The 18,936-nt window shown below is 43.8% G+C and overlaps 1 protein-coding gene across 1 annotated transcript; it reads right to left on the bottom strand.

Annotated features, from left to right (window-relative positions):
- Positions 1 to 3,662: 3,662 nt before the first annotated feature.
- Positions 3,663 to 12,455, bottom strand: LOC124034678 (protein-lysine 6-oxidase-like). Its single transcript, XM_046348151.1, has 7 exons — positions 11,626 to 12,455; positions 11,365 to 11,473; positions 9,635 to 9,766; positions 7,284 to 7,440; positions 5,379 to 5,474; positions 5,077 to 5,194; positions 3,663 to 4,734 (listed from the first exon to the last, which is right to left on the bottom strand). Exons 1-7 carry the CDS (start codon positions 12,260 to 12,262, stop codon positions 4,730 to 4,732), a joined length of 1,254 nt encoding a protein of 417 aa, XP_046204107.1. The 5' UTR covers positions 12,263 to 12,455; the 3' UTR covers positions 3,663 to 4,729.
- Between the last annotated feature and the right edge of the window lie 6,481 nt (positions 12,456 to 18,936).

The raw sequence follows: 18,936 nt of genomic DNA, 5'->3' as shown, positions 1-18,936 counted from the left end.
GAATCTGGCCTGTGTTTGTTTCTTCTAATTGATAAGGTAAGAATCTGGCCTGTGTTTGTTTCTTCTAATTGATAAGGTAAGAATCTGGCCTGTGTTTGTTTCTTCTAATTGATAAGGTAAGAATCTGGCCTGTGTTTGTTTCTTCTAATTGATAAGGTAAGAACGGGCCTGTGTTTTTTTTGTTGTCGTTTTCTTTATCACAAGGTTGGCCTATAGCATACCCCCGCAATTAGAGGCTTGGTTTTGCATGGTGGGTGGTGGGTGGATGTACATATAGATATGGTTAAGGCTATATAGTCGACACTCATTAGTGAATTTTTGGGGACGAATAACAGAGAGAGAGACCATAGTCTTGTGTGTAGGTTAGGTTCTGACTCCTACATGAGCACTCAGTATGAGAGACCATAGGCTTGTGTGTAGGATAGGTTCTGACTCCTACATGAGCACTCAGTATGAGAGACCATAGGCTTGTGTGTAGGATAGGTTGACTCCTACATGAGCACTCAGTATGAGAGACCATAGGCTTGTGTGTAGGTTAGGATGACTCCTACATGAGCACTCAGTGTGGGAGACCATAGGCTTGTGTGTAGGTTAGGTTCTGACTCCTACATGAGCACTCAGTGTGGGAGACCATAGGCTTGTGTGTAGATGAGATATCTGGAATGATCTGTGATCCACCGTTGTGCCCTTAAAAGCCCTCCCCAATTCCCACTAGAAAGTTTACTGTTTAATGTTTTGCAGAGGGGATGGACTTACACACACACACACACACACACACACACACACACACACACACACACACACACACACACACACACACACACACACACACACACACACACACACACACACACACACACACACACACACACACACCATGGCTATAGAGCCAGTAAGTCAACATGGCTATAGAGCCAGTAAGGCAACATGGCTATAGAGCCAGTAAGGAGACCATGGCTATAGAGCCAGTAAGTCAACATGGCTATAGAGCCAGTAAGGAGACCATGGCTATAGAGCCAGTAAGGAGACCATGGCTATAGAGCCAGTAAGGAGACCATGGCTATAGAGCCAGTAAGTCAACATGACTATAGAGCCAGTAAGGAGACCATGGCTATAGAGCCAGTAAGGCAACATGGCTATAGAGCCAGTAAGGCAACATGACTATAGAGCCAGTAAATATACCATGACTATAGAGCCAGTAAGTCAACATGGCTATAGAGCCAGTAAGTCAACATGGCTATAGAGCCAGTAAGTCAACATGGCTATAGAGCCAGTAAGTCAACATGGCTATAGAGCCAGTAAGTCAACATGGCTATAGAGCCAGTAAGGAGACCATGACTATAGAGCCAGTAAATATACCATGACTATAGAGCCAGTAAGGCAACATGACTATAGAGCCAGTAAGTCAACATGGCTATAGAGCCAGTAAGTCAACATGGCTATAGAGCCAGTAAGTCAACATGGCTATAGAGCCAGTAAGGCAACATGGCTATAGAGCCAGTAAGTCAACATGGCTATAGAGCCAGTAAGTCAACATGGCTATAGAGCCAGTAAGTCAACATGGCTATAGAGCCAGTAAGGAGACCATGGCTATAGAGCCAGTAAGTCAACATGGCTATAGAGCCAGTAAGGAGACCATGGCTATAGAGCCAGTAAGGAGACCATGACTATAGAGCCAGTAAGTCAACATGGCTATAGAGCCAGTAAGTCAACATGGCTATAGAGCCAGTAAGGCAACATGACTATAGAGCCAGTAAGGCAACATGGCTATAGAGCCAGTAAGGAGACCATGGCTATAGAGCCAGTAAGTCAACATGGCTATAGAGCCAGTAAGGCAACATGGCTATAGAGCCAGTAAGTCAACATGGCTATAGAGCCAGTAAGTCAACATGACTATAGAGCCAGTAAGGCAACATGACTATAGAGCCAGTAAGGCAACATGGCTATAGAGCCAGTAAGGAGACCATGACTATAGAGCCAGTAAGTCAACATGGCTATAGAGCCAGTAAGTCAACATGGCTATAGAGCCAGTAAGGCAACATGACTATAGAGCCAGTAAGGCAACATGGCTATAGAGCCAGTAAGTCATGGTCAAGGAGAATAACTGTGGATGTGGAAATACCAACCAAATGTCATCATAAGATTGGTTGTTGAGCTCTTTGTTCAACTCTTTCCTCCATATCTGTTGATGGTGATGTTTCCTGTCAGTTCCAGGGTGTGGTTGAGTTGGAGGTACTGGGTGTCTCTTGGTTTGCGTAGATCATTCTCCCCTGAACACACACGTACAGTCATGCACACACTCACACGCTGTGTAAAATGGATCGTTTCCGAGTGTGTATTACTGTGTCCAAAAGTTTTTAATCATAAGGAGTAAAAACCATGTGGTGCTAGAAGTCAAAGCTCAATTGGTAAATTCAATGTTGTTCTCTGACTTGAGCAGTCTCATGGAGTCATCCCTGGGAGACATTGATCTTCACACACCCTTCGCACCTAAAATAGCTGAGTACAGTTACCTAGTGATGTTGTGGTCGTTACACAAACAGAGAGTCACTGTGAACATGTAGGGGTTCCAGATTTGAGTTATATCAGCTATGATAAACTATGCCTTGCCTTTTTGAGTGAATGGTAGAGTTGCCACCGGTGACTGCATTTGTTAGTGACCGAGACACACATGGTTGTTGAATTGGTTTATTTTCAGTCCTGTTGCCTTCACCAAGTGGCTCATTATCATTATAATTCAACTCATTGTGACAATACATTACATATCTCATCAGGCCATATTTTGAGGCCATGCTTTACCCTCAATACAATGGCTTGATACTCATGGTTTACAGGTCACATCAGGCCTGCGAGTTAGGGTTGCAAAATATACAGGAAAAGAAATAAATCCAAGAATCTTTCAAACGGGATCTCTGGAAAACCTGGCAAATGTTTTAACCCTACCTGCAATTCACATTATTCTGAGTTAGGATATCCAACAGGTGGAATTTGTATTCACCCACAACCTGCATTCATAATGACTGCCAGGATCAGGAACAGTGTGAGGAGAAGACCTAAACCATTAATACATGAAGGAAAAAGGACTTTTCATTGACTTTGAGTTAAATGTCAGGTCAGTTCAGCAGTGCGGGGCGGCAGGGTAGCCTAGTGGTTAGAGCGTTGGACTAGTAACCGAAAGGTTGCAAGTTCAAATCCCCAAGCTGACAAGGTACAGGTCGTTCTGCACCTGAACAGGCAGTTAACCCACTGTTCCTTGGCCGTCATTGAAAATAAGAATGTGTTCTTAACTGACTTGCCTAGTTAAATAAAGGTAAAATTAAATAAAAAGTCAGTCAATCTACATGTGCTTTTCCTGTGAATGCTTTAAAATGAGTTAATATATTTCAAAACCCTCTCAATAAGAAGAATATACTGTAAAGTTATTGGGGGTCTTTTTTTGTACAATCTTGTCATGTCTTGAACTCTTGCTATTTTGTTGTGGTGATCTTGAACATGGAAAATAGTCAAGCGACTGTAATTCACATTCCTGTGAGAGATTTTAATCACTGATTCTGTTAATTATTAACAGGTTTGGTAAAAAATATGTTAAATGATGCTACTGCCACAGTTTTTCAAAGTATAGCCCACGTCGCTTAACGATTAAAATGTGACATGATTTGGGAGAACTTTAAGCATTTTATTGTGTTTACACGGCCTATTTATCTCTCTCCAAATATTGAAAAAAAAAATGTTTAATTACGCAATTTAAAAAAAAATCCAAACTTGATTTAAATTGCATTCACAATACATTTGCAGATATTTGTGTTGTATCATGAATGGAACACGAACACATGAGCCCGGCAATATGTACAGTATGGTTAGAATTTCAGTAGAACTAGCTTAAAAGAATGTGTTTTGTTTCCTGTATAGAAAATATCCTAAATGCGCTCACTACTGTAAGTCACCGTTGATGAGAACATCTGCTAAATGACTCAAATGCAAATGTGTATACACAATCAAGTCTATAATTCTCTATAGTCCCAATAAAACAAATATTTTAACTTTCCTCCAGTCTCAAAATGTAGCACCAATATTTATTACATAACCCAAGTAAATGTAGCACCAATATTTATTACATAACCCAAGTAAATGTAACATCAATATTTATTACATAACCCAAGTAAATGTAGCACCAATATTTATTACATAACCCAAGTAAATGTAGCACCAATATTTCACGTATATTGTAAACATTGTTTAAAATGGCAACATTTGATTAAATATATCCATTATACTAAAACTTCCATACAGTAACGATCTTAAATTAGCACCTAAACAAACATTTTATGTATAATGTATACCACAACAAATCAATTAAACCTTTTACCATTCCAAACAAAATGATGCTTGTGAAAGATGAAATTTAAAATCAAATGTTATGTCACATGCTTCGTCAACAGTGAAATACTTACTACAGTCTTTCTCATCCATGACCTTTGTCTCTATCAACTTAGCATATTATGCTTTAAAAAAAAGAAAGGTGAATAGTGTAATATGATATTGTTTAAACCAGGAATATTCATAAAGTAAAAAATAAAATAAAGAAAAATGTTTTACGCATTGCAGGAAACTCAGACCAATAAATACTGTAAACAATAATGTCTCTTCATATTTGATCGTCCTTCCATGTTGGTTGTTGTCTTGTTTTGCAAATCATCGTAAAGCTTCTTCAGTGGTGTTTCCTTTGTTCTTAGTTGCTGGATAGATAGATAGATAGATAGATAGATAGATAGATAGATAGATAGATAGATAGATAGATAGATAGATAGATAGATAGATAGATAGAAGGAAGGAAAACACATCATGCCAGCAATCATTTTCAGTATTGTATTTTACAGAGGCAAATCTTAATTCCTTGTGTCCTCTCTCTCCTTGGCACTGAGGTTCCTCCTCTGAGGGGCGGAACCTCTGATCTTCTGCTACAATGTGCTTTGAGAAGGATGTTCTGAGTCGGGACACAAGGGGGGAAAAAGGACATAGATTCATCCCTTGGTGTGGTACCCCCCCCCCTCCCATAATGTAAAAAAGACAGCACTCACGATGTTACAGTACACCCTGAAACCTGGACAGAGGTGCCACTGTATTGAACACTGCAACGAACAACATTATTGTCAAAGTTGGACTCTGGAACCTGGTGACCTGGGTTTACAGTGATCTGTAAAATATATAATAAAATGAAGGCATAAAGTATGTTAGGTTAGGAATCATTCACATCGTGTTGCTACAATAGGTTGAATTTGGACAGTAATATCAAAAATGTTTATTTAATGGCATACAATATTAAAACAGGATTAGAAACCTCCTTGGCTAATAATATAGAACAAAGTATGGCAACAAACCTTAAGGATATACTTCCCAGGAGTCACATCAGTAATGTCAATCCACTGACAGTCAATATCGGCGTTATAGGTGTCATAGCATCCAGGACTCAATCCCTAAAAACAATCAACCCAAGACAAAGAGATTCAGCCATTCAACTGGTTCAAAAAAGCCTGGTCCCAGATCTCGTTGCACTATCATGTCCACTCCTTGTCACTTGGCATGGCTTGACATGATAGCACAAACAGATCTGGGACCAGGCTAGCACAACAGCACAAACAGATCTGGGACCAGGCTAGCACAACAGGACAAACAGATCTGGGACCAGGCTAGCACAACAGCACAAACAGATCTGGAACCAGGCTAGCACAACAGCACAAACAGATCTGGGACCAGGCTAGCACAACAGCACAAACAGATCTGGAACCAGGCTAGCACAACAGGACAAACAGATCTGGGACCAGGCTAGCACAACAGCACAAACAGATAAGGGACCAGGCTAGCACAACAGGACAAACAGATCTGGGACCAGGCTAGCACAACAGGACAAACAGATCTGGGACCAGGCTAGCACAACAGGACAAACAGATCTGGGACCAGGCTAGCACAACAGGACAAACAGATCTGGGACCAGGCTAGCACAACAGCACAAACAGATCTGGAACCAGGCTAGCACAACAGCACAAACAGATCTGGGACCAGGCTAGCACAACAGCACAAACAGATCTGGAACCAGGCTAGCACAACAGCACAAACAGATCTGGAACCAGGCTAGCACAACAGCACAAACAGATCTGGGACCAGGCTAGCACAACAGCACAAACAGATCTGGGACCAGGCTAGCACAACAGCACAAACAGATCTGGAACCAGGCTAGCACAACAGGACAAACAGTTCTGGGACCAGGCTAGCACAACAGCACAAACAGATAAGGGACTAGGCTAGCACAACAGGACAAACAGATCTGGGACCAGGCTAGCACAACAGGACAAACAGATCTGGGACCAGGCTAGCACAACAGGACAAACAGATCTGGGACCAGGCTAGCACAACAGGACAAACAGATCTGGGACCAGGCTAGCACAACAGGACAAACAGATCTGGGACCAGGCTAGCACAACAGCACAAACAGATCTGGAACCAGGCTAGCACAACAGCACAAACAGATCTGGGACCAGGCTAGCACAACAGCACAAACAGATCTGGAACCAGGCTAGCACAACAGCACAAACAGATCTGGGACCAGGCTAGCACAACAGCACAAACAGATCTGGAACCAGGCTAGCACAACAGCACAAACAGATCTGGGACCAGGCTAGCACAACAGCACAAACAGATCTGGAACCAGGCTAGCACAACAGCATAAACAGATAAGGGAATCACAACAACACAAGGAATAAAAAAGATAGAACACTTTACACTGAATAGAGCCCGATCCGGTTCTGTCTCTACTATCGAATGGTGAAAGCTCTCAGATGCAAACTAATATTTATAGCCAGGCCTCTCTTCCCACTGGGCACATACAGTACAAGTACGTCATTTCAACACCTAGTTTTGGTAACGTAAATTCAACAAATGTCACCATGTCGTTGGATTTCGGTTAAAAGTGGGGTAATTATTCCCTTCAATTTCTGACTTTTTTTTTTGCAAAATCCACATCAGTTGTCCTACATTTATTCACCATCATCACACAGATTTGTATTTTTCTGTTTAAAGAAAACTGCCTGAAGAAAACAAACACACATTGCATGCTGTTTAATGGGCTAGTATTATAGTGGAGCATAAAGTGATGATCACAGGATCGTATCCCACATGGCACCCTATTCACTATATAGTGCACTACTTCTGACCAGAGCCCTATGGACCCTGATAAGAAAGTAGTGCACTATATGGGGAAATAGGGTGCCGATACAGTAATAACAGACCTGAGTGTGAGACGTGCAGGCGAAGCGTCTGTAGTATCCCGGGTCACATGACGTGTCCTCCAAACAGAAGCTGGCCTTGTGTCCCTCGGCAACGCTCCTCTCTGAGCCGGCCTCCAGCAGCTCGTACAGACTGAACTCGTCCATGCTATGGAAGTGACTGGAATACACGGGAGGTATTCCCATCAATGACCAGACCACACAGACTCTTAATAATGCACTGCTTTCAATGTTGGTATTGCAAGCGCAGTAATAACCTATACTACACTAGTCTGTGTAGATCTGTTGAGAGTTCTCTCCACCACACCCCATGCCTGTGAAACTGTACAGGCTTATAGAAACCTGCTTAAAGGGATAGTTACATCAAAATATATATTTGAGTATTTTGTACATTAGTCCACTGTTAAAACAATTCCCCTATATGTCAGCGGGCATACAGCGCTTGATCAGGACGGCGGGAAGGATAATTGGTTATAGATCAAGAATCGGTCTCCAACCTGTACACAAAACTCATCCTCCTAAAACTTGAAAAGCATTTTACAGGACAGTACTCATCCCCTTCACTCAAAACTCATCCTCCTAAAACTCGAAAAGCGTTTTACAGGACAGTACTCATCCCCTTCACTCAAAACTCATCCTCCTAAAACTTGAAAAGCATTTTACAGGACAGTACTCATCCCCTTCACTCAAAACTCATCCTCCTAAAACTTGAAAAGCATTTTACAGGACAGTACTCATCCCCTTCACTCAAAACTCATCCTCCTAAAACTTGAAAAGCATTTTACAGGACAGTACTCATCCCCTTCACTCAAAACTCATCCTCCTAAAACTTGAAAAGCATTTTACAGGACAGTACTCATCCCCTTCACTCAAAACTCAGTCACAGCAGCAGCTGGACAAGAGCAAAGAGATTTCTTCAAAAGAAAATGAAAACAGACGGATATGAGAACTCTTTTTTTCCCAGCAGCCACTAGGCTGTATAATAGTCTGTTATTCCAACAGCCACTAGGCTGTATAATAGTCTGTTATTCCAACAGCCACTAGGCTGTATAATAGTCTGTTATTCCAACAGCCACTAGGCTGTATAATAGTCTGTTATTCCAGCAGCCACTAGGCTGTATAATAGTCTGTTATTCCAACAGCCACTAGGCTGTATAATAGTCTGTTATTCCAGCAGCCACTAGGCTGTATAATAGTCTGTTATTCCAACAGCCACTAGGCTGTATAATAGTCTGTTATTCCAGCAGCCACTAGGCTGTATAATAGTCTGTTATTCCAGCAGCCACTAGGCTGTATAATAGTCTGTTATTCCAGCAGCCACTAGGCTGTATAATAGTCTGTTATTCCAGCAGCCACTAGGCTGTATAATAGTCTGTTATTCCAGCAGCCACTAGGCTGTATAATAGTCTGTTATTCCAGCAGCCACTAGGCTGTATAATAGTCTGTTATTCCAGCAGCCACTAGGCTGTATAATAGTCTGTTATTCCAGCAGCCACTAGGCTGTATAATAGTCTGTTATTCCAGCAGCCACTAGGCTGTATAATAGTCTGTTATTCCAGCAGCCACTAGGCTGTATAATAGTCTGTTATTCCAACAGCCACTAGGCTGTATAATAGTCTGTTATTCCAGCAGCCACTAGGCTGTATAATAGTCTGTTATTCCAGCAGCCACTAGGCTGTATAATAGTCTGTTATTCCAGCAGCCACTAGGCTGTATAATAGTCTGTTATTCCAGCAGCCACTAGGCTGTATAATAGTCTGTTATTCCAGCAGCCACTAGGCTGTATAATAGTCTGATGTTTCCTCCAGTATACATCATATTGCACTTTTAAATGTGTAGCTTTAGAAATTTGAATGAATTATTTTCTGTAGTTTGTTTTTAACCACGTGTCCAAATGAATATCCCCCCTGGTGGATAGTGAATCTGAATCTCTGAATCTGAATATGAATATCTGAATATGAATATCTGAATCTGAATCTGAATATCTGAATCTGAATCGGAATATGAATCTCTGAATATGAATCTCTGAATATGAATATGAATATCTGAATCTGAATCTGAATATCTGAATCTGAATCGGAATATGAATCTCTGAATATGAATCTGAATATCTGAATCTGAATCGGAATATGAATCTCTGAATATGAATCTCTGAATATGAATCTGAATATCTGAATCTGAATCTCTGAATATGAATCTGAATATCTGAATCTGAATCGAATATGAATCTCTGAATATGAATCTCTGAATATGAATCTGCATCTCTGAATCTGAATCGAATATGAATCTCTGAATCTGAATCTCTGAATCTGAATCTATTCCTACATGTTTATGTATCAGTATCCACAACTCACTGATGGCAGCTGTGCCATTCCCAGGCATAGCGAGGTTTGCTGGGCAGGAAGTCAGCAGTGCCCTGGTTCTTCACGCGCTGGGGGAACCGCAGCAGCACCCGGGTGTCGTAGTCGGCCACGCCCTGAGCAGAACTGTCCCGTCACAGGGGAAAACATATGGTCTCTTAGACATTCAAATAGTTCATATGTTAATGCACTTTATTTATGTATCAATTAATTTATTATACAACTTTTTACATTCCAGGAACTCTAGTCCAATCATTCTTGACCCATAATCTTCACGATTAACTAAATAATTGAATTCATTAAATTGATTCCTAAATTGATTCCTAAATGTCCTTTTGAACTGCTGAAAGGAAACTGGAGTCTGGCACTGTCGGTTACTACTGTTAATGAATGTACAGCTACTATGGGTTTAACTACTGTAATACGTGTCAGAGCCATGACTGAGTGATAAACACTCCCCGCTCTCTCAACACATGTACACACCAGGGTTCAATCCCTGGTAGACCCTAACAACATTCCTGTCTGTAGCTATTGTAATTTCTAAATAAAGAATTGAAATATTCTTTACGTTGGAGTTCAGCATAGATACACATCTAAAGAGTCATTTCATGTCTGGGCTTGGTAAAAACACCTAGCTATATACGCTGGGTGTACAAAACATGAAAAAGCCTTTGCCCAAGCCTCCCGAGTGGTGTAGTGGTCAAAGGCTTTGCATCGCAGTGCTTGAGGTTTCAATACAGACCTGGGTTCAATCCCAGGCTGTGTCATAACCGGCTGTGACCGGGAGTCCCATAGGGCGGCCCACCATTGTTCGGGTTAGGAGAGGGTTTGGCTGGGGGGGTCTTTACTTGGCTCATTGTGTTCTAGTGACTCCTTGTGGCCGGGCCGGGCGCCTGCAGTTAGATTTTGGTCATCAGTTGAACAGCGTTTCCTCCGACACATTAGTGCGCCTGGCTTCCGGGTTAAGCGAGTGTTAAGAGGCGCGGTTTGGCGGGTCATGTTTCGGGGGATGCATGACTTGACCTTCGCCTCTCCCGAGCCCGTTGGGAAGTTGCAGCATTGAGACAAGATCGGAATTGGATAATTAAAAAAATACAAATAACAACATTTAAGAACCCTTTGCCCTCAAAACAGCCTCAATGAATCAGGTCATGGACTCTACAAGGTGTGAAGCTGGCTGCAAGTCCTTTGGCACATGAAACAAACATTAAGAAACAAACAAACAGTGTACAAAACATTAAGAACACCTTCCTAATATTGAGTTGCACCCTTTTCACCTCCAGAACAGCCTCATTTCATCAGGTCATGGACTCTACAAGGTGTGAACCGGGCTGCAAGTCCTTTGGGTAGTGGACCATTGTTAAAACACACAGGAAACTTGAAGCATGAAAAACCCAGCAGCGTTGCGGTTCGTGACACTCAAACCGGTGCGTCTGGCACCTACTACCAATACCCCATTCAGAGGCTCTTACATTCACCCTCTGAATGGTACACATATACACAATGCATGTCTTAATTATCTGAAGGCTTGAAAAAAAAAAATTCTTTAACGTGTCTCCTTCCCTTCATTTACACGGATTAAAGTGGATTTAACAAGTGACATCAATAAGGGATCATAGCTTTCACCTGGATTCACCTGGTCAGTTTGACATGGAAAGAGCAGGTGTTCTTAATGTTTTGTACACTCAGTGTAGAGTGGAATGGTCACTGCAGTATGAGAATACCTTGCGAGGCAACCTTCCTCGGCTGCACATCTCAGATTGTACATGGGCAACCTCTGGATATAGGAGGAAACTTGAATATAGTATGGGTCAGGCACCAAGTCAGGGAGACCTGTCAATCGTGTAACAAATGCAATTATTATTAAGTAGCCTAAAGCAAGCTGTTAAAAAAATGAATTGGAATGAAATGCCTTACAAATGTGAGAGAGAAAAAAAAATGCATTTAAAAAAAGTGAATTACTGGAAGGGAAATATTGCACTTACCTCCGTGTTGATGATAACTTGTGCCATAACCATGCGGTTCTCTGCTTCTGGCTCTAGGTCTGTAGTAAGCATCATAATAATTATAATAAGGGTTATATGGATTATAACCAATGGATTTATAGGGGTTGTTCGGGTCATCTCCAACCATCATATCCTCTCTTCTCAAATTAGTCAGTGGTGGAGAGTTAGTAGATGTGGGTTTGTCGTCGGTGGGAGTTGATGTTGAAGGTCTTGAAGCAGTCTCCCGGTTCTCTTGGGGTCTTTCATGTCTAATCGCCCCATTAGGACGTCGACGCGCGGTGCGTAATTGCACACCCGGCGCTGGCCGCCTTGGAGAGCCTCTTGGCGCAGGGTATCTGTGCACATTCGTCTCTTCAGCCGTCTCATTATTGTTGATAACGACAACTATGTGATTCCGTTGAGCTGAACCTGTTTTTCGGTCTCTTCGTCCCGATGGCTGATATTCAGAACCGTGGCTAAGTATACTAAACACCTGCCCGTTGTGTTGCCATGGCATTCTCTGCCTTAAAGCTGCTGATGGCGAAGCATCCTGCGTAAGAACTGTTTGCATTATGCAACTGAGGATGCATAGCTGTGTCAACGACAATAAGCAGGCTTCAAAGCCAAGACCCCTCATTATACTAATCAAATGAGTGAATGATATATCCACATGGAAAAATAGAAAATTAAATATAATTTGTTAGGAAGCAGAATTTTGGAGAATGTTCTCTCACTAACCGAACAGAATCAAATTTAGGCCTGTAGCGAGAGGAACTATTGCTCAGGCAATCTCGCATCTTGAACGCGCAAGTGGAGTGTGATGGAGGGGTGTGAGTTTTAAAGTTTCTGGAACAGTTACACAAGTGACATCCGCATGCGCGCTGCCGAGGAAGTGGAAGTGGTTGGCACTAGCACGGGCACGTCACGTCCCATGAATTCATATAACAATAATGGTGTCAGTGGTGCAAAACACATCCGGTTTCATAATACTAAGTATTGCATTGTAACTATAAATGTTGTTCCGTGTATTCACAGGTAACAAAACGTCTCTACATTGTAAAATAAAATGAGTAGTTTTGCTTTTCAAATATTTCCGAAGATTTCGTAGAAGCTACATTTTGAAAGACAAAAAACAGTCGTAGGTGAAAGAGAGTTGATCAAAATCAAATTGAGTTCTGAGAATTGTTGTTGACTTGTGTAAGATTTGTCTCTTTGTTCTCTCTCTCTCTCAATGCCTTTCACACTTTTTAGTGAGATATAATTTGTGGTGTTCCCTCACACACCAAGTAGTTCTTGGCTGCCCTGGAACCGTGAGTTGGTTTCCAAACCTTGATGGTTATGCATTGTCTTCGTTTGCTTTACTTATCTTGTAGGCCTGTGACACTTTTGCTGTTATAGCAACAAATGACCTCCTCTTACTCCTTGATACCATTTTTGGTATTTAGGTTACCTTTAAATAAATTATTCAGTAGGCTAAGAATCACCCCCCCACCCCTATAACAAGTGAACCTGGCTGCCACAGAGGTTACCCCCCCCCCCCTCCTCATAACAAGTGAACCTGGCTGCTACAGAGGTTAGCCCCCTCCCCCTCATAACAAGTGAACCTGGCTGCTACAGAGGTTAGCCCCCCTCATAACAAGTGAACCTGGCTGTCACAGAGGTCCCCCCCCCCCCATAACAAGTGAACCTGGCTTCCACAGAGGTTATCCCCCCATAACAAGTGAACCTGGCTGCCACAGAGGTCCCCCCCATAACAAGTGAACCTGGCTTCCACAGAGGTTCTGCCCCCCCCCCCCCCCATAACAAGTGAACCTGGCTTCCACAGAGGTTCTGCCCCCCCCTCATAACAAGTGAACCTGGCTTCCAAAGAGGTTCTGCCCCCCCTCATAACAAGTGAACCTGGCTTCCAAAGAGGTTCTGCCCCCCTCATAACAAGTGAACCTGGCTTCCACAGAGGTTCTGCCCCCCCCTCATAACAAGTGAACCTGGCTTCCACAGAGGTTCTGCCCCCCTTCATAACAAGTGAACCTGGCTTCCACAGAGGTTCTGCCCCCCCCTCATAACAAGTGAACCTGGCTTCCACAGAGGTTCTGCCCCCCCCCCTCATAACAAGTGAACCTGGCTTCCACAGAGGTTCTGCCCCCCCCCCCATCATAACAAGTGAACCTGGCTTCCACAGAGGTTCTGCCCCCCCCCCCCCATCATAACAAGTGAACCTGGCTTCCACAGAGGTTCTGCCCCCCCCCCCATCATAACAAGTGAACCTGGCTGCCACAGAGGTTCTGCCCCCCCCCCCATCATAACAAGTGAACCTGGCTGCCACAGAGGTTCTGCCCCCCCCCCCCCCATCATAACAAGTGAACCTGGCTGTCACAGAGGTCCCCCCCATAACAAGTGAACCTGGCTTCCACAGAGGTTATCCCCCCCATAACAAGTGAACCTGGCTGCCACAGAGGTCCCCCCCCATAACAAGTGAACCTGGCTTCCACAGAGGGTCTGCCCCCCCCCCCCCCCATAACAAGTGAACCTGGCTTCCACAGAGGTTCTGCCCCCCCCTCATAACAAGTGAACCTGGCTTCCAAAGAGGTTCTGCCCCCCCCTCATAACAAGTGAACCTGGCTTCCAAAGAGGTTCTGCCCCCCCTCATAACAAGTGAACCTGGCTTCCACAGAGGTTCTGCCCCCCCCCTCATAACAAGTGAACCTGGCTTCCACAGAGGTTCTGCCCCCCCCTCATAACAAGTGAACCTGGCTTCCACAGAGGTTCTGCCCCCCCCTCATAACAAGTGAACCTGGCTTCCAAAGAGGTTCTGCCCCCCCCTCATAACAAGTGAACCTGGCTTCCACAGAGGTTCTGCCCCCCCCCTCATAACAAGTGAACCTGGCTTCCACAGAGGTTCTGCCCCCCTCATAACAAGTGAACCTGGCTTCCACAGAGGTTCTGCCCCCCTCATAACAAGTGAACCTGGCTTCCACAGAGGTTCTGCCCCCCCCTCATAACAAGTGAACCTGGCTTCCAAAGAGGTTCTGCCCCCCTCATAACAAGTGAACCTGGCTTCCACAGAGGTTCTGCCCCCCCCCCCCTCATAACAAGTGAACCTGGCTGCCACAGAGGTTCTGCCCCCCCCCCATCATAACAAGTGAACCTGGCTGCCACAGAGGTTCTGCCCCCCCCCATCATAACAAGTGAACCTGGCTGCCACAGAGGTTCTGCCCCCCCCCATCATAACAAGTGAACCTGGCTTCCACAGAGGTTCTGCCCCCCCCCCCCATCATAACAAGTGAACCTGGCTTCCACAGAGGTTCTGCCCCCCCCCCCATCATAACAAGTGAACCTGGCTGCCACAGAGGTTCTGCCCCCCCCCATCATAACAAGTGAACCTGGCTGCCACAGAGGTTCTGCCCCCCCCCCCCCCCATCATAACAAGTGAACCTGGCTGCCACAGAGGTTCTGCCCCCCCCCCCATCATAACAAGTGAACCTGGCTGCCACAGAGGTTCTGCCCCCCCCCCCCCCCCCCCATGGGTAACACAACAAATGTACATACACTGATACACACAGGAAACGGTTGAGTGTGAAAAAACCCAGAAGCGTTGCAGTTCTTGACACAAACCGGTGAGCCTGGCACCTACAGTGCATTCGGAAAGTATTCAGACCCCTTCCCTTTTTCCACATTTTGTTACGTTACAGCCTTATTCTAAATGGATTAAATCCCCCCCCCCCTCATCAATCTACACACAATACCCCGTAATGACATCACAATACCCCGATAATGACATCACAATACTCCATAATGACATCACAATACCCCATAATGACATCACAATACCCCATAATGACAAAGCAAAAACAGGTTTGTAGAAATGACTGCAAATGTAAATAAAACTGAAATCTCATTTACATAAGTTCAGACCCTTTATTCAGTACTTTGGTGAAGCACCTTTGGCAGCGATTACAGCCTCGAGTCTTCTTGGGTATGACGCTACAAGCTTGGCACACCTCTATTTCGGAAGTTTCTTATCTGCAGATCGTCTCAAACTCTGTCAGGTTGGATTGGGAGCGTTGCTGCGCAGCTATTTCCAGGTCTCTCCAGAGACGTTAGATCAGGTTCAAGTCCGGGCACTGGCTGGGCCACTCAAGGACATTCAGAGACTTGTCCCGATGTCACTTCTGTGTTGTCTTGGCTGTGTGCTTAGGGTCATTGTCCCGTTGGAAGGTGAACCTTCACCCCAGTCTGAGGTCCTGAGTGCTCGGCAGCACGTTTTCATCAAGGATCTCTCTGTACTTTGCTCCGTTCATCTTTCCCTCGATCCTGACTAGTCTCTCAGTCACTGCTGCTGAAAAACATCCCCACAGCATGATGCTGCCACCACTGTGCTTCAACGTAGAGATGGTATTAGCAAGGTGAAGAGCGGTGCCTGGTTTCCTCCAGGCAAAAGTGTTCAATCTTGGTTTCATCAGACCAGAGAATCTTGTTTCTCATGGTCTGAGAGTCCATTTGGTGCCTTTTGGGTAACTCCAAGAGGGCTGTCATTTGCCTTTTACTGAGGAGTGGCTTCTGTCTGGCCACTGCCATAAAAATCTGATTGGTGGAGTGCTGCAGAGATGGTTGTCCTTCTGGAAGGTTCTCCCATCTCCACAGAGGAAGTCTGGAGCTCTGTCAGAGTGACCATCAGGTTCTTGGTCACGTCCCTGACCAAGGCCCTTCTCCCCCGATTGCTCATTTTGGCCAGGTGGCCAGCACTTGGAAGAGTCTCGGTGGTTCCAAACTTCATCCATTTATGAATGATGGTGGCCACTGTGTTCATGGGGACCTTCAATGCTGCAGAATTGTTTTGGTACCCTTCCCCAGATTTGTGCCTCGACACATTCCTGTCTCAGAGCTCTACGGACAATTCCTTCAACCTCATCTCTTGGTTTGTGCTCTGACATGCGCTGTCCACTGTGGGACCTTATATAAACAGGTGGGTGCCTTTCCAAATCATGAATTTACCACAGGTTGGACTCCAATCAAGTTGTAGAAACATCTCAAGGATGATCAATGGAAACAGGATAACAGCTGAGCTCAATTTTGAGTCTCATAGCAAAGGGTCTGAATACTTATGTCAATAAGGTATTCCCCTGTTTTTATCTGTAATACAATTGCAAGCATTTCTAAAATCCTGTTGTTCACTTTGTCATTATGGGTTATTGTGTGTAGATTGATGAGGATAAACAAATAATTGAATGACACGGCTGTAACGTACCAACACGTGGAAGAGGTGAATACTTTCCGAACGAGTTGTACCACCTTACCCCGTTCAGAGGCACTTACATCGTATGTCTTGCCCACTCAACCTCTGAGTGGCACACATACACAATCCATATCTGTAGGCTTTAAATATCCTCCTTTAACCTGTCTCCACCTCTCCATCTACACTGATTGAAGTGGATTGAACAAAGTGAACTTAATAAAAAAAAAACATATGTAGCTGTCACCGGGATTTCTATACTCAGTGTATATTGCTGATATAAGACAGGATGCAGTTTAAACGACGGTGTCCACGTTCCTGTTCAAGTGGACCTACTGACCGCTCTGAAAGACCTCTACATGGAATACATCTTCCCCAAATCAGAACCTGCAGTAGCCCGTTTGAAGAGTTTTTACCATGCCTCTGCACTTAACCAAAAAAAGTGAGACGACTGAACCAGACTCGTTTTATAGCATCTGTGTAAAGATCAAAGTGAACCCACTTCATCGTATGTTTGGCATTTCCTTCCAAATATACAAGGTAGCCCGGTCTCATTTCAATGAGTTGCAGGTGTTCCACATTCAGCGCCCCCACTTTAATCACCTTCTATAATGAGGCAGCTCTCCCTGGGCCCACAGGCAGCCTGTATCTTACAGGACACATAAACTAAATGGAAAACTGACACAATGGGAATGCTCTTTCCATTATCAGTGCCTGTAAAACAAAATGTACTTGATACAGTAAAGAATCGGCATTTACTTCCCTCTTACGAAACTGAAAACCTTTTGAGAAGAAAAGGTAAACGCGGGACATAATGATGAGTTATGAGGTGTCAGTGGTGCTTGAAGGAGATAAATATAATTATTAATTATAAATGCTATAAATCATGTGTATGATGATCAGCAATACCCCTGGCTGGTAGTGCTGAGCGATTTAAATTATTCATTATTTTTCTATTTTACAACTACTAAATTAACCCAATGTAGATTCAATTATTTGAATTCCATTTCATTCAGGTTGTTGTTGTTTTTTAGCTCAATGCACAGTTTCTGTAGAGATAAGTCAGACCAAGCACGAACTGTGCGATGTAGTAGGGATTTGTAGTTTCCAACAGGCCAATATTCTACATAGTTCAGAAAACTTGGTAATTAACTCCAATGACCATAATCCATTGTGCATCTACTCGTCTGTCTGTGTTTTCTTTTACGCCTGCTACATAAAAGAGACAGAAGAATGACAGTAGAGAGGGGTACAGTAAGAGACAGAAGAATGACGATAGAGAGGGGTACAGTGGAAGACAGAAGAATGACAGTAGCGAGGGGTACAGTAAGAGACAGAAGAATGGCGGTAGGGAGGGACACAGTAAGAAGAATGCCGGTAGAGAGGGATACAGTAAGAGACAGAAGAATGATGATAGAGAGGGATACAGTAAGAGACAGAAGAATGATGATAGAGAGGGATACAGTAAGAGACAGAAGAATGATGATAGAGAGGGATACAGTAAGAGACAGAAGAATGGCGGTAGGGAGGGACACAGTAAGAAGAATGCCGGTAGAGAGGGATACAGTAAGAGACAGAAGAATGATGATAGAGAGGGATACAGTAAGAGACAGAAGAATGGCGGTAGGGAGGGACACAGTAAGAAGAATGCCGGTAGAGAGGGATACAGTAAGAGACAGAAGAATGATGATAGAGAGGGATACAGTAAGAGACAGAAGAATGATGATAGAGAGGGATACAGTAAGAGACAGAAGAATGATGATAGAGAGGGATACAGTAAGAGACAGAAGAATGATGATAGAGAGGGATACAGTAAGAGACAGAAGAATGATGATAGAGAGGGATACAGTAAGAGACAGAAGAATGCCGGTAGAGAGGGATACAGTAAGAGACAGAAGAATGATGATAGAGAGGGATACAGTAAGAGACAGAAGAATGATGATAGAGAGGGATACAGTAAGAGACAGAAGAATGCCGGTAGAGAGGGATACAGTAAGAGACAGAAGAATGATGATAGAGAGGGATACAGTGAAGAATGATGATAGAGAGGGATACAGTGGAAGACAGAAGAATGATGATAG

This window comes from Oncorhynchus gorbuscha, linkage group LG04, assembly GCF_021184085.1.
Source record: "Oncorhynchus gorbuscha isolate QuinsamMale2020 ecotype Even-year linkage group LG04, OgorEven_v1.0, whole genome shotgun sequence".
Taxonomy (NCBI): Eukaryota; Metazoa; Chordata; class Actinopteri; order Salmoniformes; family Salmonidae; genus Oncorhynchus; species Oncorhynchus gorbuscha.
This window is presented reverse-complemented; position numbering and strand designations above follow the sequence as displayed.

Coding starts and splice junctions, on each gene's coding strand:
- LOC124034678 (XM_046348151.1), bottom strand. CDS start 12,262: ATGAGGGGTCTTGGCTTTGAAGCCTGCTTATTGTCGTTGACACAGCTA. Junction 7,441..9,634: donor GAATGGCACAGCTGCCATCA/GTGAGTTGTGGA, acceptor CGTGTATTCCAG/TCACTTCCATAGCATGGACG. Junction 5,195..5,378: donor CTGGGAAGTATATCCTTAAG/GTTTGTTGCCAT, acceptor TATATTTTACAG/ATCACTGTAAACCCAGGTCA.